At 41.0% G+C, this 20309-nt stretch overlaps 1 protein-coding gene across 3 annotated transcripts in view; it reads right to left on the bottom strand.

Annotated features, from left to right (window-relative positions):
* Window positions 1–221: 221 nt before the first annotated feature.
* Window positions 222–20309, bottom strand: part of CCDC186 (coiled-coil domain containing 186) — a 120188-nt gene continuing 100100 nt past the window's right edge. The window contains exons 13-16 of one of the 3 annotated variants that reach the window (XM_085850166.1): window positions 19697–19780; window positions 18148–18367; window positions 4387–4606; window positions 222–1420 (exon numbers count right to left, since the gene is read on the bottom strand). In XM_085850166.1, coding sequence (XP_085706292.1) covers window positions 1364–1420; window positions 4387–4606; window positions 18148–18367; window positions 19697–19780 — 581 coding nt within the window. In that variant the 3' untranslated portion in view covers window positions 222–1363. Of the gene's footprint in view, window positions 1421–1749; window positions 3605–4386; window positions 4607–18147; window positions 18368–19696; window positions 19781–20309 lie in introns of those variants that run through there. The other 2 variants (XM_085850165.1, XM_085850164.1) reach the window with 2 other exon arrangements.

The raw sequence follows: 20309 nt of genomic DNA, 5'->3' as shown, positions 1-20309 counted from the left end.
CTAACTTGAACCCAGGATTGCAAGGGAAAACCTATATGCAATTTCACTCCAGTATCCACTGTTACTCGTGTCGCTTACATCGGGAATCTTACAGTAGACGAGGTCTCACTACGTTCTAGCAAGACAACTTTTGCTGTTGTTAGTTGTAGAGTGAACAAAACATACGATACAAAGAGTGCTGGAAATTTTGTTAAAAAAAAAAGATTCCATAACAACAAGAGCAAAGTTGATCCCCATAAATTAATCTTTATTACAGGATTCTATGTACAAATGAGTAAAATGGAATCTGTACACAAAGTACAATGGTGTACATAATATCAAATACAATGATGTACATTTTTCAGTACTGGTTGGCAGTCTACATCGCTGTGACACAACGGTGTGCTCCAAAATGAGCAAATAACATACAACCGACATAATATTAACAACAGGAGTGATGATGTAAGATGGTTTATCTCAAGCGGTCAGAAATCTTGCAGAATGTCCAAAAAACAAAAAGGACAAAAACGAATTTACTTTGTAAAACAATGGCCATTTTTTTACATTATGTTCACATCATACCTTCATCAACTGGTTTAAAGCAATGATCGAAATCCATGAATATCACACCTTGAAAACTGGCCCACAATTATTTGAAAGCCCAGAAAGCCGCAATCACGGAGCTGCAAGCGGTGCTCGAGAAAGTGAAATGGATACGACAGATGGTGGGTAATGCTCGTGTGGTGGAATCGGGATCACAACAAACATGGGGTTATTAAACCAACACATCAGACTCGCACACCGAACAAACTCAAAAGCTCTCTGCATACATCAGAACCCAACACCGTGTGAAAATAGCAGTTGTCGCACACTTCATTAAAAAAAAAAAAGCGCCATTCAGGCGAGTCAAATGTATCTTCGTGACAATGCAATCATAAAATGCCTCTGTGAAGCCGATATAGCAGGTTTACAATGTGCACAAATGGGTGAAGGATATATATATATATATTATTTTATTTTGTTTAAAAGCACCACACATCGTTTTAGCATTACTTCATACTTGCCTTTTCCACTTTTCTCCAACTTGATCTTTTTGTGTCAACGATTCTGAGAAGTTAAAATTTCACTGGCTTCGCGATATTGGCCAGGCCAAAAGCAGCTAAAACAAATAAAAAGAAAAGAAAAGAAAAAAAGATGTTTGTATAGGGGGTGAAAAATAATCTACTTTGTTTAATTTATTTTAAAAGGCACCAACATGATCCACAGTGCTTTCAAAAAGGAGAACGTTAGTCTTTGCAATCTTGAGAGGCTCGAGACCAGCACCCTAGTTTTGGTACGGGTTCTTCATTTGGCGAGCCGTGTTTGGTAACGATCGTTCTTTTGCCTAGATCTGCAACTTGGTCAGCCTTTCGATTTCTTTTCCAAGAGTCTGCAGGCTCTCCTGCGTGAAAAGAAGGACCGTTCAGCACAAAATAATCTGGGATTAAACGCTAAACACGATCGGATTATCAGATGTCCTCAGCAACCAACACAGCAGCAAATAAGCTGACGACTGGCTGTGTGACGCCTTTCATCGGTTCAGTCAAAATAGTGCCAGCATAGAGAAGGGAAGGAAACAAGTCCACAAGCTATTCCTTAATTCAAGCAAGTGTATCAACAAACACCACATCCAACCCACTGTACTGTTCATGCCCCAACTAACCACAAATAGAAAGTCATTGTTTTAAAATAAGTAGTTGGGAACCCCAACCTCCTCCTCCCCCCCCACCTCCCCAATACATACCCCATCCCCCAAAAAGGAAACTATAGTTAACTGTATAACTGTGAAAATTCCCGATGGATGACATGGTCCGGTCACTCCCCGGTCGAATAAGGCATTCACATTAATGTTACTGCAGTGTTAGTTGTACCTGGGGCTCTTAAAGAATGTCGTGACAGAACAGGAACCCCATTTGCTATTTATAAATTTTCCGAAACCTGAACTTCCAGTGCAATTTTAATGTCAAGAGAAATTTGAAAACGAGACGGGCAATAGTCATTCAATGCAAAAAATATTCGGACTGAGAAATTCTTTAAATATAATTATACAAAGTTCAAAAGCTTTTCAAACTCAGACATGCAGTCTTCGGCAACAAACCACAGGTATTCCTCACCGGATTAAAAAGGTGACCCAGCAATGGTGAGTCAGCATGCGAGGGTGAAAAGTGGGTGCGTTCAAATCAAACACTCCAGCGGTTAAAAACAAAAAACAACCGGATCAGACGATGCATCACACCCATATTAACCCCAGCATGTGGTCAACCTGGCGGCATTTAAATTTGTCTCTTAGCATTGAGAGTGGCGATTACATATTTTCCATCCACAGGGCACACTGATGCGAGTGTGAATCTTCCAAAGTCAAAGCTAATGGCGACCAAAGTTTATCCGCAGGTTAAATATCTAAGTTGTGGTGCAATTTCAAAAGCGTGGCTGTGTTCATGTGTTCAAGCTAAATGCATTTGGAAGCAAGTAAAGGCGAATCACTCTCGACCGGCTATATAACATCCACAAGAAACACTCGTGGATTGAGTTTTACAAGGGTAGCAAAATCATGCCAGGGTGAACGATCGAGTCCACAGTTAGCGCCAGCGTTCACTCGCAGATCGTTTATCCTTTGAGCATGCAATTTGATACATATGCTGTAGCCACGTTAATTTCGCTCATCTGGATATACGTACAAAAGAGCCTCTCAGGTCATACTGGAAGCCGGGCGATGTTGCAACATGCATGCCCCAAAATGAATTTCAAATTAATATGTTTTCTACAACAATTTCACCAGCACCAATATCTCAATTTGAAATTGTGCAAATGCATCTACATTTCAATCAATGTTCTTGTTAAACAGCAATAACTTGGATACAGTAATATCTCACTTAGTGCTCATGATACATTCCTGGAAAAGAGTGTGGGAATCTAAAATGTGCTAAAAGGGGTCATTATACCATTGTTTATATGAGAGGGATTCGCAACAGCATTATTTCGGAGGCATGAACGGCACACGAGAGTTTCATTGGTGTCTTGGTAATAGGACTATTCAAAATGGATATTTCATTAAAAAATATTACTATTACTTTTAATAAATAACATCAGTAAGTTTCAACAAAAACATAAAATATGTAGAAACATCAATGAAAACAACAATTGCCATTGCTACGGGCTGGCAGAATGGCCTGGAAGTAGGCACACGCGCCTTTAAGATGTCTAGCCTGGGTGAGAATCCTGACCCTGCTATAAACTGTCATTCCAGGGTTTTACAGGCAGGGTGATTAAATCGATGTGTGTGCCGTCCCTTGGATGGACTTTAAACGGGCATCCTGTCTGACAATATTTGTTGGTGTATGTTAAAAATCCCACGGTGTCCTTCATGAAGAGTAGGGGAGAAATCACTGGCAACTTGGCAAAATTCCAAATTCCTGCCCTAACCAGAATCGAGCATTCCATCAGTGGTAGAGCCATGCCCTCAGCCAATGATGCCACCATGCGGCCTTATGCTGCATATGAAAAAACGAACGACCGAGCCAATGATTGTCGTTGCTCCTACTCTGCTCCCAACTCCAACATGGCAGTGGTGGGGGAGAAGGTCATCCTGCAGAGTAAACAGCTGATTGTTTATACTGTATGCACACGCTCTGAACCAATTGGGTGGGGGTAGGGGTGGGGTAAGGGGAGGAGGCATTTAATCGGTGAGCACCGCATGTTATAAAGGGTCCTCTTCTTTTATTTTTGGTAAAAGTTTTCTTCAGAACAAAGAGCTCCATAACGAATCAGCGTTCTATGGGGCAGCGATAAGTGAGGCATTACTTACATGCCTCAAACATTACCCTCTCCTTCTTCCATCCTCGGTCATTGGCAAGCCCCTTTGCAAGGCTCCTCAATTTGCAAGGCTTTATCGTTTTTGTCCTGCTGTGTTGCATAAGGTTTTTTTTTTTTTTTTAAAGTGATCTAAGATTCATGGAGGAGTTTGTACATATTTTATGTCATATGCAGGCCAAAGACATTGTACGTCTTCAGGAACCACAATAATGGACAAATACACGTGGCTTTTGGGGATTTAAACCTGGATCCTGTGCATCCTGAGCCACGAGTTTCAAAATAAGGAAATAAACACATGTTTATTCATTTAAGACACAATCACCACCTAACAAGGTTTCCAGACACGCATTTTGCTTGCACAACATTTAACGTACGATCGGCCCTTTGGCTTAGAATGAAGCGTAAAATTATTTCCAGGAAGATTACCTTTAAACCTGAAAGTATAATCTTGCTCGACATATAACGTGATGAAAATTGCAGAGAATAATTAAACTTCAGTCTCTCTCCCCCACCCTTTCAAATCTATGCCCACCTTCTCTCAAATCACCCACATACCTTCAAGGTGATGTTCTTTAGGAGTGTGTCTTCAAGCACAGCCTGAAGCTTGTGGTTGATTTCCAAGGACAGTTCAAGAGTGAGTCTGCTATCGACTGCATGAGAAGAGTAAAGAGAAGCCATGATGCCTCCCTTCCGTGAAAGCCGGGCCTTGCTTAGGTCTGAGGCTTCAGAAGACAAGGCTCCAGTTTCTTCCCGCAAGACATAGCCTTGGATGATGCTGGAACAACAATTATCAAAAACATTTAAACACCTGTTGTTGCACCACCACGAAAAGAAGAAAGCCAACATTCTGTTCATAAACAATAGGCCACAACATAAATGGTCTGTTCAAAAAAATTTTTCATTCATCGCTATGATGCTCAAGGGATTGCATTGATGATCATCCAAGAAGGAAAACCATGTGCAAAAATGTAATTACTCAACACATTGTGAAGAAAAGCTTCCTGATGAAGTAAATAAAATGTCAGTCAAATTTTCTTAACCGTAGCAGAAACGTGACAAAGATACCTGGTGAGAATCAATATGGCATTTTACAAATACAGTGCCGAGACAAATTGCACAACTCCGACTTTATTCACATCCTCTTCCAGTGTGGTAATGCAAGGATATTGGGCCAGACTGAGCATCACAACCATCCATACATTGGGACCATACTCTGTGCAGAGCGTTGGTGCTGCCTAAGCCGTCTCCTTGGCAATTGGGCACAATCCTGGACGGGTCGCCACTCCGACACAGGACACCAGCAAGCTGGTACTCATTTTGCCGACTTCAGAAGGATGACAGGCAGAGTCAACCCCACCTGGAATTAATTCATCAGCCGAGTGGGATTTGAACTCAGGATCCTAGGATCCCAAGCTTCGCATCCTGAACCTTAAATGAGTATTTATGTATATTTTTTGGTGACGCGTTAGACTGCCTGACCCTACATTTGCAACTCCGTGAATTAACCAATCAAAATCAGGTTATTTAGACTTTAGTAAAACATCAAGAAGATTGCTGAAATCAACTCGAAAATGTAACGCAGCAATGATGGCAAAAATGTCCTCGTTTTTTTGTTTATGGTCGCACAGGATCATGTGACCACTCAGAACACTCAATGTAGTCACACGGAGACTGTGAACCCTTTGTATGTTAATTTCCATTCTGCAAACAAATAAATATTGAAATGCAATGGGTGCAAATTCTTGACAGAATTGACCTTTGAGCAGCCCTTGACTGGGATTACCTTGCGTAGCTTTTCATGTTGCTTTATGCAGCTTTCTTCGGCAAGAAGAGCATGGGAGGAGTAAATCTATATCATCCGAGCCACCTGGGGTCATTGTTTCGGTGAGAACTGATTGGTTATTCCCTCCAAATACGGGTGAGACGTGTAATCGTGTCTTGTTTTCATTCATACGAACCGATTGATATTGCACGTGGTACACGATTGGGCGCCTTGGTGGTGCACGTTTCTGTCTACGCTGTGACTGATACCTCACCAATCAGCAATGAAACCGATCTGGCTGCGAAGTGAGTTTGTAGCATTGGGACTCTCATGCATGTACTATTTGTGAATATTTTGCAGCTGCAGAGGAAATCTGGTAGAGTTTGGAAAATATAAATTATGGGAAACGCTGCAGACAGCACGGAACAACCTCCGAATAGAATTTCTTAAGAAATTGCAGGAAAGCATTCCAAAATGTATATCTGATCCTTTGTATGAAAAAAGGTTGTCATCCATTCAGACTTAGCAAAGTACAAGATCAAACTTGTCAGGCCTGTTTGCCTCTGTTGATTGTCATTGTATCTCAAAACATGACAATGGTGACGTATTTAATTTCTCCTCAAAATACTTTCCAGGAGCCTTATGGCATGTATTTTTTTGAACAGTGATATGTTGAGTTGGAAGGTTACAAAATGAGAGCAAAAACAACTTTGCCAAACGTTCATTGATGAAAGCAAGTACACGTGCCATGAAGTGTGGTGATGTTGAGCATGACATGACCTCCCCTGTTGGTATCTCCAGGCAGCCTGACCGTATCTGTCCATTTTGTTCATAATTCCTGAAAAATCCTCGACAGTGCTCGCTCACGGGAGCTCCAAGGGCAATATAACCACAATCAGATGTGAGCACGTGCAAATTGCATCCACATCTACAGAATGCGTATGCTTAAGTCCATCACAGATTCCATTCCTGCCATATACGTGGCCTCGAACAATGCGTTCGAGCACATTACCCCACTCCGAGTGGAGAAACAAAAAAATTCAGTGCCATATAGTGGCAAGCCAGAGACATCATAGAAGTGGGGGAATTAATCTGTCCTTTGCTAGTATAAGAAACTTTATAAACCAAGCACTGCATATATAAAACTGTAATTATTCACTTGCATGCGACTGCACATTGAGGTGGGGGCAGTCTGCATTCCTTCTTTAACGAACCATTATACAAGGAATTTATGCACAGGAGGAGGCCATTCGGCCCATCATGTCTGCGCCACACCAATACCAAATTTAATAAATCCGTCAATACCCCTTCCTTTCATGTTCAACCTTTTGGCTACTACACTGGTGTGAACATTACATGCATGTAATGATGCATGTGAACATTACAAAACAAATACAAAAAAGTACCTTGTAAGGCCATAAAGGCATAGTTATAAAATTTCAAAGGGAAAGATGCCTTAAGGGTGATGAAAACAACACGAGATCTCACCACATATGCATATTGCAGTCGAGCGATCTCACCATTTCCCTTCAGTAAGGTACTTAACATCAGGAACTTTGATATCTGCATAGTCCCACATGAAGACCAATCGGTGGTTGAAATGTCGGACCATCGCTTTGTATTGCTGGACAGCTACCCGAGTGAGTCGTATTTCATTTTGAATATGCATCTTCCCAAACACAAGCAGCAACATTTAAACATCTCATTTAGAGGAGTATGGAAAAGTACAGATTTTGAGTGCGAACAGAAGGGTATTTCACAAACAAGAGGAAAAAAAATTATCCCCGTGTGGGGGTGATGGTCATCTCGATAATACCACAAGTTCTCAAAGTTCAGTTATGACCGAAGACTACTGCGCAGCTCGAACTGCGCAGCTCGAACCGCGCAGCCCGAACGCGCAGCTCGGTTAAAGATGACTCGCCATTTTGGCACGCACGCACGAAATTATATTTTGAAAATAAATGCTGATGTTTACATTTCGGGTTTTGAAACTTTTGCACCTTCGGCGGAAAATGTATAAATATAAAAGGCTCAAAATGTGTTTTATATTTATCTTTCATTTCACCTTCCTTCCTTCTTTGCGAATCGCATCGGCGTTTTTGACCATCTTCCAGATCACGTGACGATTAAACGGGAAGGAAATTCAAAAATCTGTCCAGTTAGATACAAGATAATATTTTTTTACTATCATGTAATCAATAAACAGTTGCCGAATATCTTGTAGAATGGCAGACTAGATAGGTTTTGAAAATGGCGATTTTGATAACTGACATGACCTCGTGACCTTGACCCTGACCTTGAACCCGGACAAAAGTTATATCGTTGTGCTCACACTCATCGACCTCTACCCACATACTAAGTTTCATCAAGATCGGAAAGAAAAATTGTTGACGGACGGACATTTGGTCCGGCTTTATTCGGTCATCTCGTTAGATATGACCTAAAAAGGGGGGGGGGGATGAAAATAACAACAAAACAATCTGCATGACAGACACATGACAGATAAAGAAGAGAGATTGAAAGATTGTAGGCTACTTCTCATAGCAGTTAAACCTGAAATCATATGCATATTGGCAAGGACAACATACATATTACCTGTGTGGAAGGGGGAAGGGGGAAGGGGAATTGGAAACAAGAGAAAAGTAAGAAAAAGGAAGAGGGAAGAATCGAGAGTAGGGGAGTTACGAGGGATATCGAGTCCTCCACAGGATATTACCAAGAACCACTACACAAAATGGGCAATGTACAGTGGTCACATGAACTTGTACAAGTCGATATTAATGCTCGTCTTAAACAACACTGTTCCTGTCTACATGGTGTTTTATGGATAAAACCAACAAACATTAAAAATATATATAAATATAAAATTTAAAATTAACCTGGCAACTGTGGACATGACCCCAACTCGGAAGCACTAAATTTTGCTCAATCTGCTAAAGTTTCACATCAATGAGTAAACATATTTTGATTGGATGACGTTTTAATGATGAAGTAAGCAAACATAAGCATAAAATTTTTTAGAGGAATCTCTAAATACAAATATCACATGAAGTAATCAAATACGCAAAGAAAAAAAAACAAAAATTAATGAAAACTGGGGTCTTTTTGGACCACAGAAAGGATTTGCTTGTAACTCTGTGCAGCAAGGTGGGATGTTAAAACATCACATATTTTTATTACCAAGGCACATACTGTAGGTGTAAACATACTGTAAATGTATACTGTAGGTAAACAAACCAATAAAACATGAAATACATCGTTGAACTAATATAGAAATAACACATCAGAATGTGGGCCTCGGGTCCAAAAAAGACCCCTGTTGATACGATTTGGGCTAGAGCAGAAGTATACCCCATGTGTACGAGTGCTGATAATTAATATAACAAGCAGCCCAACTGGCAAAGACGAACAAGGGAAAGGAGATAGTGGAGATAAATAATAAAGGAAGGAAGTGGAAGGAAAACGTTTAACATACAATGGTGGAGGTTAAAAGTTCTGCATTCCAACCTCGCCCTCACCCCACCAACTCCCACTCACCTTCTCACCCCTAATACTTAGGCAGATGACAACAAAGGTCATTATATTAAGCCTTCTGCAAGTCATGAAAACGGGACAGAGAGAATGAAAGTACGAAAGGGAACATTTGTTCAGAACAGTTTTTCCAAAGTTCAACTCCAATTTGACAAAGATCCAATGGCAGTAGATATACAGTATATATAATAAGTGTGTGTGTGTGTGTGTGTGTGTGTGTGTGTGTGTGTGTGTGTGTGTGTGTGTGTGTGTGTGTGTGTGTGTGTGTGTGTGTGTCACACGTTTCCTCCATTAACTCCAAAACCATTAAACCTAGCAGCCTGAAACTTTTCATGCATACCAAGGAAACTCCAAGGGAGTGCATGAATGAAAACTGAGTGTTTGGATAAATTAAAACACCCCTTTTGAAGATAAATACCAGCTTTATTTAATTATCCTTTCATGAAGGCATCATCCTTGGTCAGCCCGCTCTCCCTTGTTGGGGTCTTAATTCGCCATTGTTTTTGGCCTGCTCAACAATGTCTTGGCTTGGAACAGGCCATAATAGTTTAACAATGAAGTTCCACCCCCCCCCCCCTCCACCACTTTCCTCACTCATATCATTGAATGCCTGAACATCATACTTAGGAATCACTGGATACATTGCAATGCTTATAAACACCAGCATTCGTGGCTTTATTTCATTTCCGCAAATGCAACAACCTCAAGAGTCATTTAAATCAAGCCAAATTTCAAAATTTTAACTAATTAATTGACCTCAACAGCAGTTCTGACCACTAAAAAATTAAATTAAATTTAAAAAAAAACCTTCATTTGTCCAATTTGGACATTGACATTTCAGACGGACATCTCCGGGCAGCGTTTGATATGACTGCTCGGCGATCATTAATCGCTTGTCAAGCCTGCTGTTCCTTATTAATGGTTTTCTTGGAATGCTTGCTTGAGTGCTTAAGCCACTTGGCAAGCACTTTACAAGCTGCTTGGATGTTCGTCTGCAAGCCATAGTGATACACGGCAAAAGTACCCACACTGTGCCTCTGCACAGTAGATCTGCACAACAGCATCAAAAATACATTGATCGACCACCAATTGTGTTGCACCTCACAGTGTCAAGCCTGACATTCCTCATCAACGGTTGGACAGTAGGAAGGAATGGATGGATGGAGGAATGGATGGATGGAGGAATGGATGGATGGAGGAATGGATGGATAGAGGAAAGGAATGGAGGAGAGGAATGGAGGAGAGGAATGGAGGGAAGGGATGGATGGATGGACCAAGACGATGTTTGTAGGCCATGGCGAGACAGTAGACAGTGGTGTAAATGACTTTTTTTAAAATCATAGCTGTTATCATTTTTACAAATAAAATTACAAATTGACAATCACGACAATGTTAGGTGATAATGTAAATGAAGTACGTACACATATAAATGTGTGTTCTGTTGTCTTGGTTATATCTGACAAAAGTTTATAATGTAACCTTCACCGAGGAACAGTCATGCTGAGGACCCTCCTGGAGATGGTGTGAAGTAATACCCCTCCTTCACCCCCTGGTGAAGTATTTTCGAGGTAATTAGGGAAGAGTTGTTTCCAAAACCCAAGCTCATTGCAGATGCTATAGGGAATGTAATGGCAGACGAAGGAACACCAGGTGGGAACTCATTCATTCATTCATTCATTCCTTCCACATCATGCTCACTCAGAGTGGAGCTATGTTCATGAACAACTGTGGAACTTGCTGTGAATCCACTTTCCATCCATTCATCCCCTCCCTCACTGCATCCATCTCACCCTCCATCTCTGTTTGTCCACACTCCCCCACCTTCTCTCTCTTTCACACACACACGCACACGCACCCTCTCAACTTTCATGAAATGATAAACAATGGGTGGTTGTGATAAGTTCTCACAGTTGGTTGTGTTGTGGTTTGGAGATAATCATGTTGTGCTGTTTTGAGCCTGGAGTGTTCAGTGTTCGTTTTTTCGGTTTGTGCGGTCTTTCGCACTCTAGGCATCGAAGGACAATGTGTGCTCCTTCAAAGAGATCCAGTTCCAGAGCAAAGAAACAGGGTGACAGCCGCAGTTCGAGTCGCATACCTCAAGGGAAGCCCATCTCGTTAAAAATGGTTATGTGCTGTTTGAAAGTGACGGGTGGTTTTTCTATCCTGTTTGAACATGCTGTTTGTAATACCCCATTTCATTGAATCATGTACTAATATCGGCAGATGGGACCATCTCCCCTGCCCCTGCTCCTCCCTCCCCCCTCATGTTGGACACAGGTGCAAGCAGTGACCACTATTTTCGTTGTGTATGTGTCTGTCTGTCTGTCTGTCTTGTCTGTCTGTCTGTCTGTCTGTGACTCTCTCCAGAGCATAGCTCCATGACATTTGATGCGATCTTGATGAAACTTGGACACAAGCGAGATATCATGGTCCAGTTGTGTCTTTTTGTATGAGGGCGTCCCACGACCCTTGTGGGCAGAGACACGCCCACTTGAACTTTTATTTATTTTTATTTTGTTTCTCGATTTTTTTTCTCGCAATTTCATTTCCTAAAAGCTGTGCGTAATGTCCAGAAGTAAAACATATAAAAATCCGATTTAATTTGGTCAATTTTGACGGAAGAGATAGGTTTTTATGGTAGGGCTTCCTCAATAATGCCTGTGAACCATCGTCGCCTCCCGGCTTGTCCTCCTCCAAAATGGAAGTCAAACTCCACCGCCCCTCCCTTCAAGTCCCATGACAAAACACAACTGCAGAACACCCCCCCCCCCATTTCCCCTCCTTGCTACCCCATAATCTTCGTTCCCATCCCCTCGACCTCCCAGAGTGTTTGGCAACATGCGGTGAAGCATCACTCTCCCCTCTCCCTTTCCTTGTTATCCTTTCCCCACTCCCTAATCCATTTCTCACTCTCCCTCCTCCCTTTCTTTGCTATCCTCTCCCCACTCCCTAATACCTTTCTTACTCTCCCCCACCACCTCTCAATATTCTCGTCAGCAAAGCGACGGGTTTTATGTGCTCGTTTTAAAATAAAATAGTTCAATCGATGAATACGCTTCTCGACGCACATCATTTTTAGTTTGCCTATTCCAAATAACTACAAACCACATGCCTTTTGGAAACAGTGGTAAGCTGATAAGAATCAAGGAAGGACTTACTTAACCCACAAAGAAAAGAAAGAATCCAATCAAATAAATACAGAAACAGTAAGGTTGGAGTGTAAACAACTAATACAGTACTGGCAGGGCATTAAAGTTTAGTCGGACCATATTTAGAACGTTTGGTTTGCAGTATTTTCAAATCGATGTACTGGCCAATGCAAAGTATATCTCAGACCAACAAGGATGAGTTGGGAGAAGCAGGGTAGGGAGCATGGGGAGAATCCAAGTGCAGCAGAATGAGTGGATTACATTTTTCACGGCCGGCTGGTTTTGCCGCATCTGGGAAATAATACTGATAAAAGGTGATTCTCATCATCACAGAAGGTCTTTACCTCGAAGGTTGAACAAAGACAGTCAACCAACCTCGAGAATGAAGCAGAACAATGACTTCACCATTTTCAATCGAGACATTATTATATCCATGCAGAACCATAGATGCAACAAATAGATTTGGGATTAGAATAAACGAATTAAAAAAAAAAAACACTTCAGCTGGAATTAGACAGAATTGTCTCAAACGATATGGATAAATTATCCTTAGCAACTTATGATACCATGGTTATCCTCATCGGTACACCAAATCTACACACACCAAAAATGCACACATTTCATAACAAAAGTTGCTTTGAAAAATAAATAAATAAACCAATGTCACCCGCAGGGTGACCTGCATCTTGCCAAAAGGTGACCACGTGTGACTAAGGTCACAATGAGGTGAACAGAGCTGCTATCCACCAGGAGCGACTCCTTGAGGAATATCTGCCTACGAGAGATTCCGATGAGAATCGTTCTACAGAGTAATCATGAAAAATATGCTTTTGCCTCATAACGTCACCAAATGACGTCATGTCTCAAGCTTGACATATCTAGAAAGCACTCATCGAGGTGTTCAATTTGAGGTACTACACGATATGGTTCCTAAAACTTGAAAATTTGACCTTGGGGTTTCGTCGACTCCCCTGATTTGCGACAAAGTGACCTTGACCTTTGACCTTGACCTTCAAAATTTTGTGCACTGAAAGGGACCTCTATAGGCCTCTGATATGCGAAGTTACAAAAATTTCCAATGATAACTGTGCTCTGCAGAATTTTTTATACGTGATTACAGACAAACAAACAAACAAAAAAATAAAAAATTTAAAAAAACATACAAGCTGACTAACATATCTTGCAAAAACTTCGTTTTGGCAACATAATAAATGAATTACGTTTTTTTTGTATAATGTACATGATTGAAGCTCCTGGAAGAGCTAGAGCAGAATGGAAGGGAACAAAATGGATGTGCAACACCAACAGCAGAGTACAAGTGAGAATGATAAGGAGATCAAGGGGGAGGTGGGGACATGTGGCAGGTAAATATTAACAAAAATATTCTACCTGTCTGCGATTTGTCCCCACCATATTTCGGCAGGACAATAAAAGGTCCGCCAACAACCCCCTTCTGGTAAAACTATGAAAATCACGAATCACTGCTCACCTTCACTCTTTAATTCCTCTTTTTTTCCTCCCACACTCTTAAAAACTCCTACACTCCTACACTCCTACTTAAAAACTCCTACACTACAAAAACTTTTAATAAACTCCTACACTCTGTTCAATCCCATTCTTCCCTCCAGGCCTTCAAAACTGTTGTTCACCACCACCTCTTATCGTCCCCCATCCAAAACCACAATCTTTTCTACCCCCATTAATCCACCCCAAACCCACCTCCTCCAAATTCCCTGCTTTCCTTCCTGAAAATCCCTGTGATGTCCATCTTGCATACCCTGTGTTCCCCACCCCATCTTTCTCCCTTCCACAGATCTCCTAATGTCTGTTGCCCACTGTTTTGTCCTTTCCTCTCCCACCCCTCTTGTCTAATGCCCCCCCTTGCTGTGTGTTGTTTGTTAGCCCTCATATGAGCCTCGACCATGTATACAAAAAAGGGGGAAAAAAAAGACCACCGACCTTTCAGACGAAGAAGACAGAAAGACCACCCACCTGCCTGCAGTGAGAGATTGAGAGACCCAAAGACTCAGCTTCATCGTGGGAGATCCTAAAAGCCTTGGTTTCCACAGCGAATGACTGGGTCTGAAACCGATGATCTGGGATCAAGCCAATGGATAAAAGGAAGAATTTGACATTAACTGCAATGATAGATTCCATGATCTTGCTTATAATTTGAAATGCGGGTGAACGTTTTACAGGGGGAAGAGAGGGAAGCATTTATGGGGTGGGGTGAGGAGGAAGTATTGAGAGGTAGGGTGAAGAAATGGGTGGGGGGGTCATGAAGCTTTGGAGGGAGTGGGGTGGGGGTGGATGCCTATTCTGATCACAAATTCACAACTTTGACAAACGGAGATAAAAGATCATGGGATAGGAGATAAGATGGCTTGCTGAAGACATGGAGAAACAGGGCACTGCATGAGCAGGGGGAGAGATTTGGTGGATCAATCACCAAGGAGGAGGAGGAGGAGGAGGAGAAGGAGAAGGAGAAGGAGAAGGAGAAGGAGAAGGAGAAGGAGAAGGAGAAGGAGAAGGAGAAGGAGAAGGAGAAGGAGAAGGAGAAGGAGAAGGAGAAGGAGAAGGAGAAGGAGAAGGAGGAGGAGGAGGAGGAGGAGGAGGGGGAGGAGGAGGAGGAGGAGGAGGAGGAGGAGGAGGAGGAGGAGGAGGAGGAGGAGGAGGAGGAGGAGGAGAAGGAGAAGGAGAAGGAGAAGGAGGAGAAGGAGAAGGAGAAGGAGAAGGAGAAGGAGAAGGAGAAGAAGAGACATATGGTGGAGAAGAGGAACATGTGTAGCATTTATGAAGGAGATACAAGGGTTGAAATGCATTTTTAAAATGCTTTCAAAGGAAGAAGTGTTTACATTTCATGTAGATTTGGTTTGGAGAAAAGAAGGGCAGGGGGATGTAGAACCAGAAGCAGAAGGAAATTCAAGTAGAAATGAGAATCGTGATGGAATGAAAAATAAAGGTTTTGTTTTTGTTTATTTGTTTTGATTTTTTGAAGTGAGGAGAGGAATAAGGATAATGTTGAGGATGTAGAAGCATGACAGCAATATATACTTTCTATCCGAGGGAAGGACATGTTAGGCCTTGAATAATACGAAATGAACGAAACGAATAGCACAAACAATACACAAATCAACATGAAATATTGAACAGTAAAGTCGAGAAACACCTTGACGAAGACACAACATAAAAACAGGACAAATCCGGTTCAGAAAACTCAGGTTTATGAGGTGGAAACGAGCTCAGATTTCACCTCGTGTGCAAAAAACACCAAATCAGAAGAATGAGTCATCTAGGGATGGAGAGGATGGAGAGAATAAAAAGCAGACTGGGAGAAAGGTGTTTGGAAGCAAGTATGTGGGAAGATTGAAGATTTTTAAATTGCCAATTTAAGAGAAAGAGAAAGAGAAACAGGACAAATTGAGAAGAGAAATAGTTTTTCATCATTTCTATTTATGTATTTATTAAACAGAATGTACAGGGAGGGAATTAAAGTGAGGGTGGTGAATAATGGGACAGAGGGGATGGAGACAGTGAGTCGGTATGGGAACAGACTGAAACTAGAAGGGCAGTCTTCGACATCGCAACATCACCAGATACGCCTCCGCCCACATTACATCATAATACTTGTACCAAGTTTGATTTAAATCCCTGAACCCAGATTCAAAATATTAAATAATTCTGGCTGCCAGACCATGCATCCAATCAGGTTGAAATTTAAAACATAGATTCCCCATCACTACTGGATCATAACTGACATTTCACATCAATTGATGAAGCGGTTCAAGAGAAAGAATTTTTCAAAGATTTTTTGTTCAATCCAATATGGCTACCAGACCATGTGACCTATTAATGATTTCTGAACACCCGAGTATTCCCAAGGTTTGGGGAACATGTGAGTGAAGTTTCCCCTTGATCTGTCAATCCATTCTGGAAAAGATTATTAAAGGTTTATTCTTTAAAAAAAAAAAATAATAATAATCATAGCTGCCAAACCATGTGACCCATGATGTCATAAGTGAAGAACTTTTTGTTCCTCATGGATAGATGATCATATTGTAAAAGTTACAGCTCGATCTGTTCAGCCGTTTGGAAGAAGATTTTTTAAAGGTTTTTACGTTAAAAACAATATGGCTGCCAAACCACATGACCGATGACCTCATAATTATCATTAAAACATTCTACATGAGTAAGTCGCACATATGGTGAAAAATGTGTCATCTGATAAGCGATTGCAGCGAAAACAGAGAAAATTAGCATGGACGGACAGACAACCCGAAAACATGCCACCGGCGACGTCGTCAACGGAGGCATAAAAACAGACAACATAAATAAAAACAGGTAGGCCCAAAAACTAGAGCCCAAGACAATTAAAATAAATAGAATGAGCCCTAAAATACACAGGAGTGAGCAGAGCACTCAATCCAAAGAACCATCGACAAATAGAGAACATAAAATCGACGACAGCAGACAAATCCAGATGGCTTTTTGAAAGCAGATCACAGAGAAGCAACCACAACCAGGAAACTGAAAATGGAAGCAACACAAAAGTGAACATTTTATCATGACCTGACTCCCTCTCCCTCTCCCTCTCCCCCCCCACCTCCAACTGAATCCCATACAACCAACACCTCAACATTTTTGACAGATATTGATGGCACAATGACAGAGGACAACATGAAAAAAATGTTTATGCATACTTTGTCCATTATTCTGCGTCATTTTGAATCCTGGTCACTTTAAGGGCTGCCCCATTGTCTTGGAAACGTTTGCACAACTCGAGTGCAATAACAGGTGTAGGGCTGTTGCCCATTTGTCGAGGCCAATCGCTCGGTCACTTTCATGTTATGTGACCTGCCCATTTGTGGAGTAATATTTATACATTAAGGGACGTTGCACCTGAATTATAAAAATGGGGGGAATTTTTTTTTTTTTTTTACCTTCATGGCTTTAAAATGACAAACAGCAAATGATGTGAAAGCTCAGGAAACCAAAATCTCCCAAACAAGATAATCCTATGCTTTGCTCACTTACCAGAATAAAGGATAGAAGAGATCATGACGGAGTCAAGGATAGAATTTCTGCTGAGAACAATAACACCATTTTAAAAGTTGCTGATTTCACAGCATTAGAAAGACACAGACACAAGGTTGGGAAATGAGAGTGGCCAACACCTTTTTGAACTGCTGCACCTTTGATACCCATTTATCAATATGTGACAGAAAGTGTTCAATGATTGCCTGTTTGGGTTAAAAAGTTATTAAACACCTTGTGTAAGCAGATACCTGCAAAAGCAGCCTGATCAACAGTTTTAATGCCACATTGGTAAACACATTTGCAATCTTGAATGAAATTTCCATTTTCAAAAGCAACATGAACAAATGTTAGAAATGGTGATGACACAAAAATAATGGGACAAATGAATAGATAATGTAATGGATTTCCTTTTCTTTATAATCCATTGCAAAAATGTCAATTCATGGGCATATTGATGAGAAAAGGAAATTTAATTAACAAGAGCATGCAGCGTAACATAACCTTTGGGATGTGGTATTCCAATTAGTGGCAGAACCTTCAGAAATGATTTTGTTAGCAATATTAATTTGCTAATTCGAATACCAAAAACATTTTTTACACAACGTGAGCACAAGGGGACTGACAGTTTTGATTACAATTCAATTTCATTTCCATTGTGTAATGTTGTTAATAAGGTAGGTAAAGCACATAAAAAAATAGAAAATGCTGATATGAGCAAACACCCTTTCCAGAAATATGAATTGTTGCAATCACCAGCCAATAATAATAATAGTAATATAATAATAATAGAAATATATGGATATATATGTACACACACATACACACACTGCAACATACCGTGCTTTCCTGCGCAACTCCTCCAGCAGTTGTTGGTTGTGGTCCTCCAGAAACTCCAGCTTTTCATTTTTGCGTGCGTGGGCCTTCTGGAGACGGACGATGCGCTCTACAAGTACAGCCTTGTCCACTTCAGGGAATCCTTCTGCTGTGCCAGGACTTGAGCCTGCAGTCTCTGAGAAGCCCTCGTCACGGCTAACACCAGTTCGAACATTTAGCGAGCCTAAAGCAAGGGATAAAACAAAATGGTACCGGCCTAAAGTCGCAACCTTTTCAATAACATCCTATAAGATCTTGATCATCAATAAAGGGGTGCAAGCAGGTCTCAAAGCAGACCAACATTCACTACAAAAGACAACTGTTACAAGAGGCACAGCACAGCAAAAGAAGGCAGTTTTAAGTCGGATCATATTTTACCTGTAATCAAAGCCGAGACCATGCAGTTCTGATGCGAGCCTGACTGCATATATTACCACGTTTCTTTTCAAGGAAGTTCAACATGAGAGGAGGATATTCAGCTCATCAAGCTTGTACAATGGTTGACAACCTTTGGTTGTTTGTCCATGCTCTATCCTTTTTTAATGCTGTGTCCAGCAAGAAAACATCATGTACTAATTTAAAAGTCTTCGGTTTGACTGAGCTGGGTTCGAACTGCTAACCTTCCAGACTCAGAGCGAACTCTGTGATGCCACAGAGTCTAGTTAAGCTAAGCTATTCTGTTGCTGTTTAACAATCATTAGTGTTCAACAAATATTTCCATTCAATTTACCTGTAACAATCTTCAAAGCATTTGAAACATCACTACCACCAACCAGCTCAAACAAAATCAAAATGCATGGCAGCAACTGTAACCTTCAGACAATGCAAGTTTGTTTACATCTTATAGAAGAGGAAAAGAAAAAAAAACACAAATAACAAAAACGAACCAATCATTATTTGAACATGAGAGTGGCAAGCAATGTTAACAGGCCAACAACTGCTTCATAAGTACAGACATTTCTGGCTGCCATGGGCTCGCTGTAAATGAAGGGAACACATCGAGCAATCTGTCAGCACAGATGGGGAAGCACAGCTCATGTCACTGCAGCAATCAGCAACACACTGCCAGGGTGCATAATAATCAAAATTAGTCCCCCATTAACAAAACAGAGCACTTTTGAGCAAGGCACAATGTAGGCTCCAGAGTTGTCCAAAAGAATGAAGCTGCTGAAAAAAAAACAGCTGCAGAGGAAGAAAGTTAGTGCCACTGCCAAAGAGCTTTGCAACAATCACTGACTGCACAACACAGATTCCAAGGAAGGAACGTTTCCGACGGCTGCCCATAAAGCAATGCAGGAAACAACCCCTTACACTTATGAACAGCTGCTATAAATAATCATTGGAGAATGCAATTAGATAAATGTGCTAAAGGAAAGACACGTTCAGCTGGGTTGAAAGGGATGTGGAGAGTTTTTAGGTGGAGCATGACATGCAAATCGAATGTACAAACTTGAGGTGAAGAAAAATTTTTTATACGTGTGTGTGTGTGTGTGTGTGTGTGTCTGTATCATACCTGAAGAACTAGAGCGGCTTCCCATTCCTCCACCTCCATCTCGGTTGTCGTGTGTAGTCTCCAGCTGCTCCAGACGACGACGTGCTGTTACACACGAGAAAAGCAAGCAACAGCCTTGTGAAAACCCTTTTCCATAGCAAGCCATATGCCATTCTCGTGGCTTCCATTTTAGAATCACATTTAGAATCAGTACAGTAAATTAGAGCTTCCATTCCAAACTAAAACAGGGGAGTTAAAGAAGATAAAAATAAAAATGATCAATTGTGCAATGTTCCTCCACCATGCAAACGTTTATATGCATTGAAATAAGTGCAAAGAAAAAGTTCCAATCATTAATCGGTGCTTGTTGAATGGAATCGGAGCGAGCACTGGTAATTAACCCACAAGTCGAGTTACATAAATCATGCAAAAAACAGTTGGATTCTTTAAAAAAAGATCGAATTTACAGGAAACTGCACAATGAAGAGCAGCTCTGGTGAAAGATATAGCCAATCAAAAAAAAAAAAATCTAAATAGAAATAATATCATAAAAAAAATATTTGCACATTACTTCAATGAAGAAAGCCAAAAATAAAAAAACATAAAAATCTTTAAAAGTATTTTTAAAGGGGAT

Source organism: Eptatretus burgeri, chromosome 12, assembly GCF_056783735.1.
Source record: "Eptatretus burgeri isolate ZD-2024b chromosome 12, Ebu_testis_v1, whole genome shotgun sequence".
Taxonomy (NCBI): domain Eukaryota; kingdom Metazoa; phylum Chordata; class Myxini; order Myxiniformes; family Myxinidae; genus Eptatretus; species Eptatretus burgeri.
The sequence above is the reverse complement of the archived record's forward strand: the minus strand, read 5'-3'. Positions and strand labels throughout refer to the sequence as shown.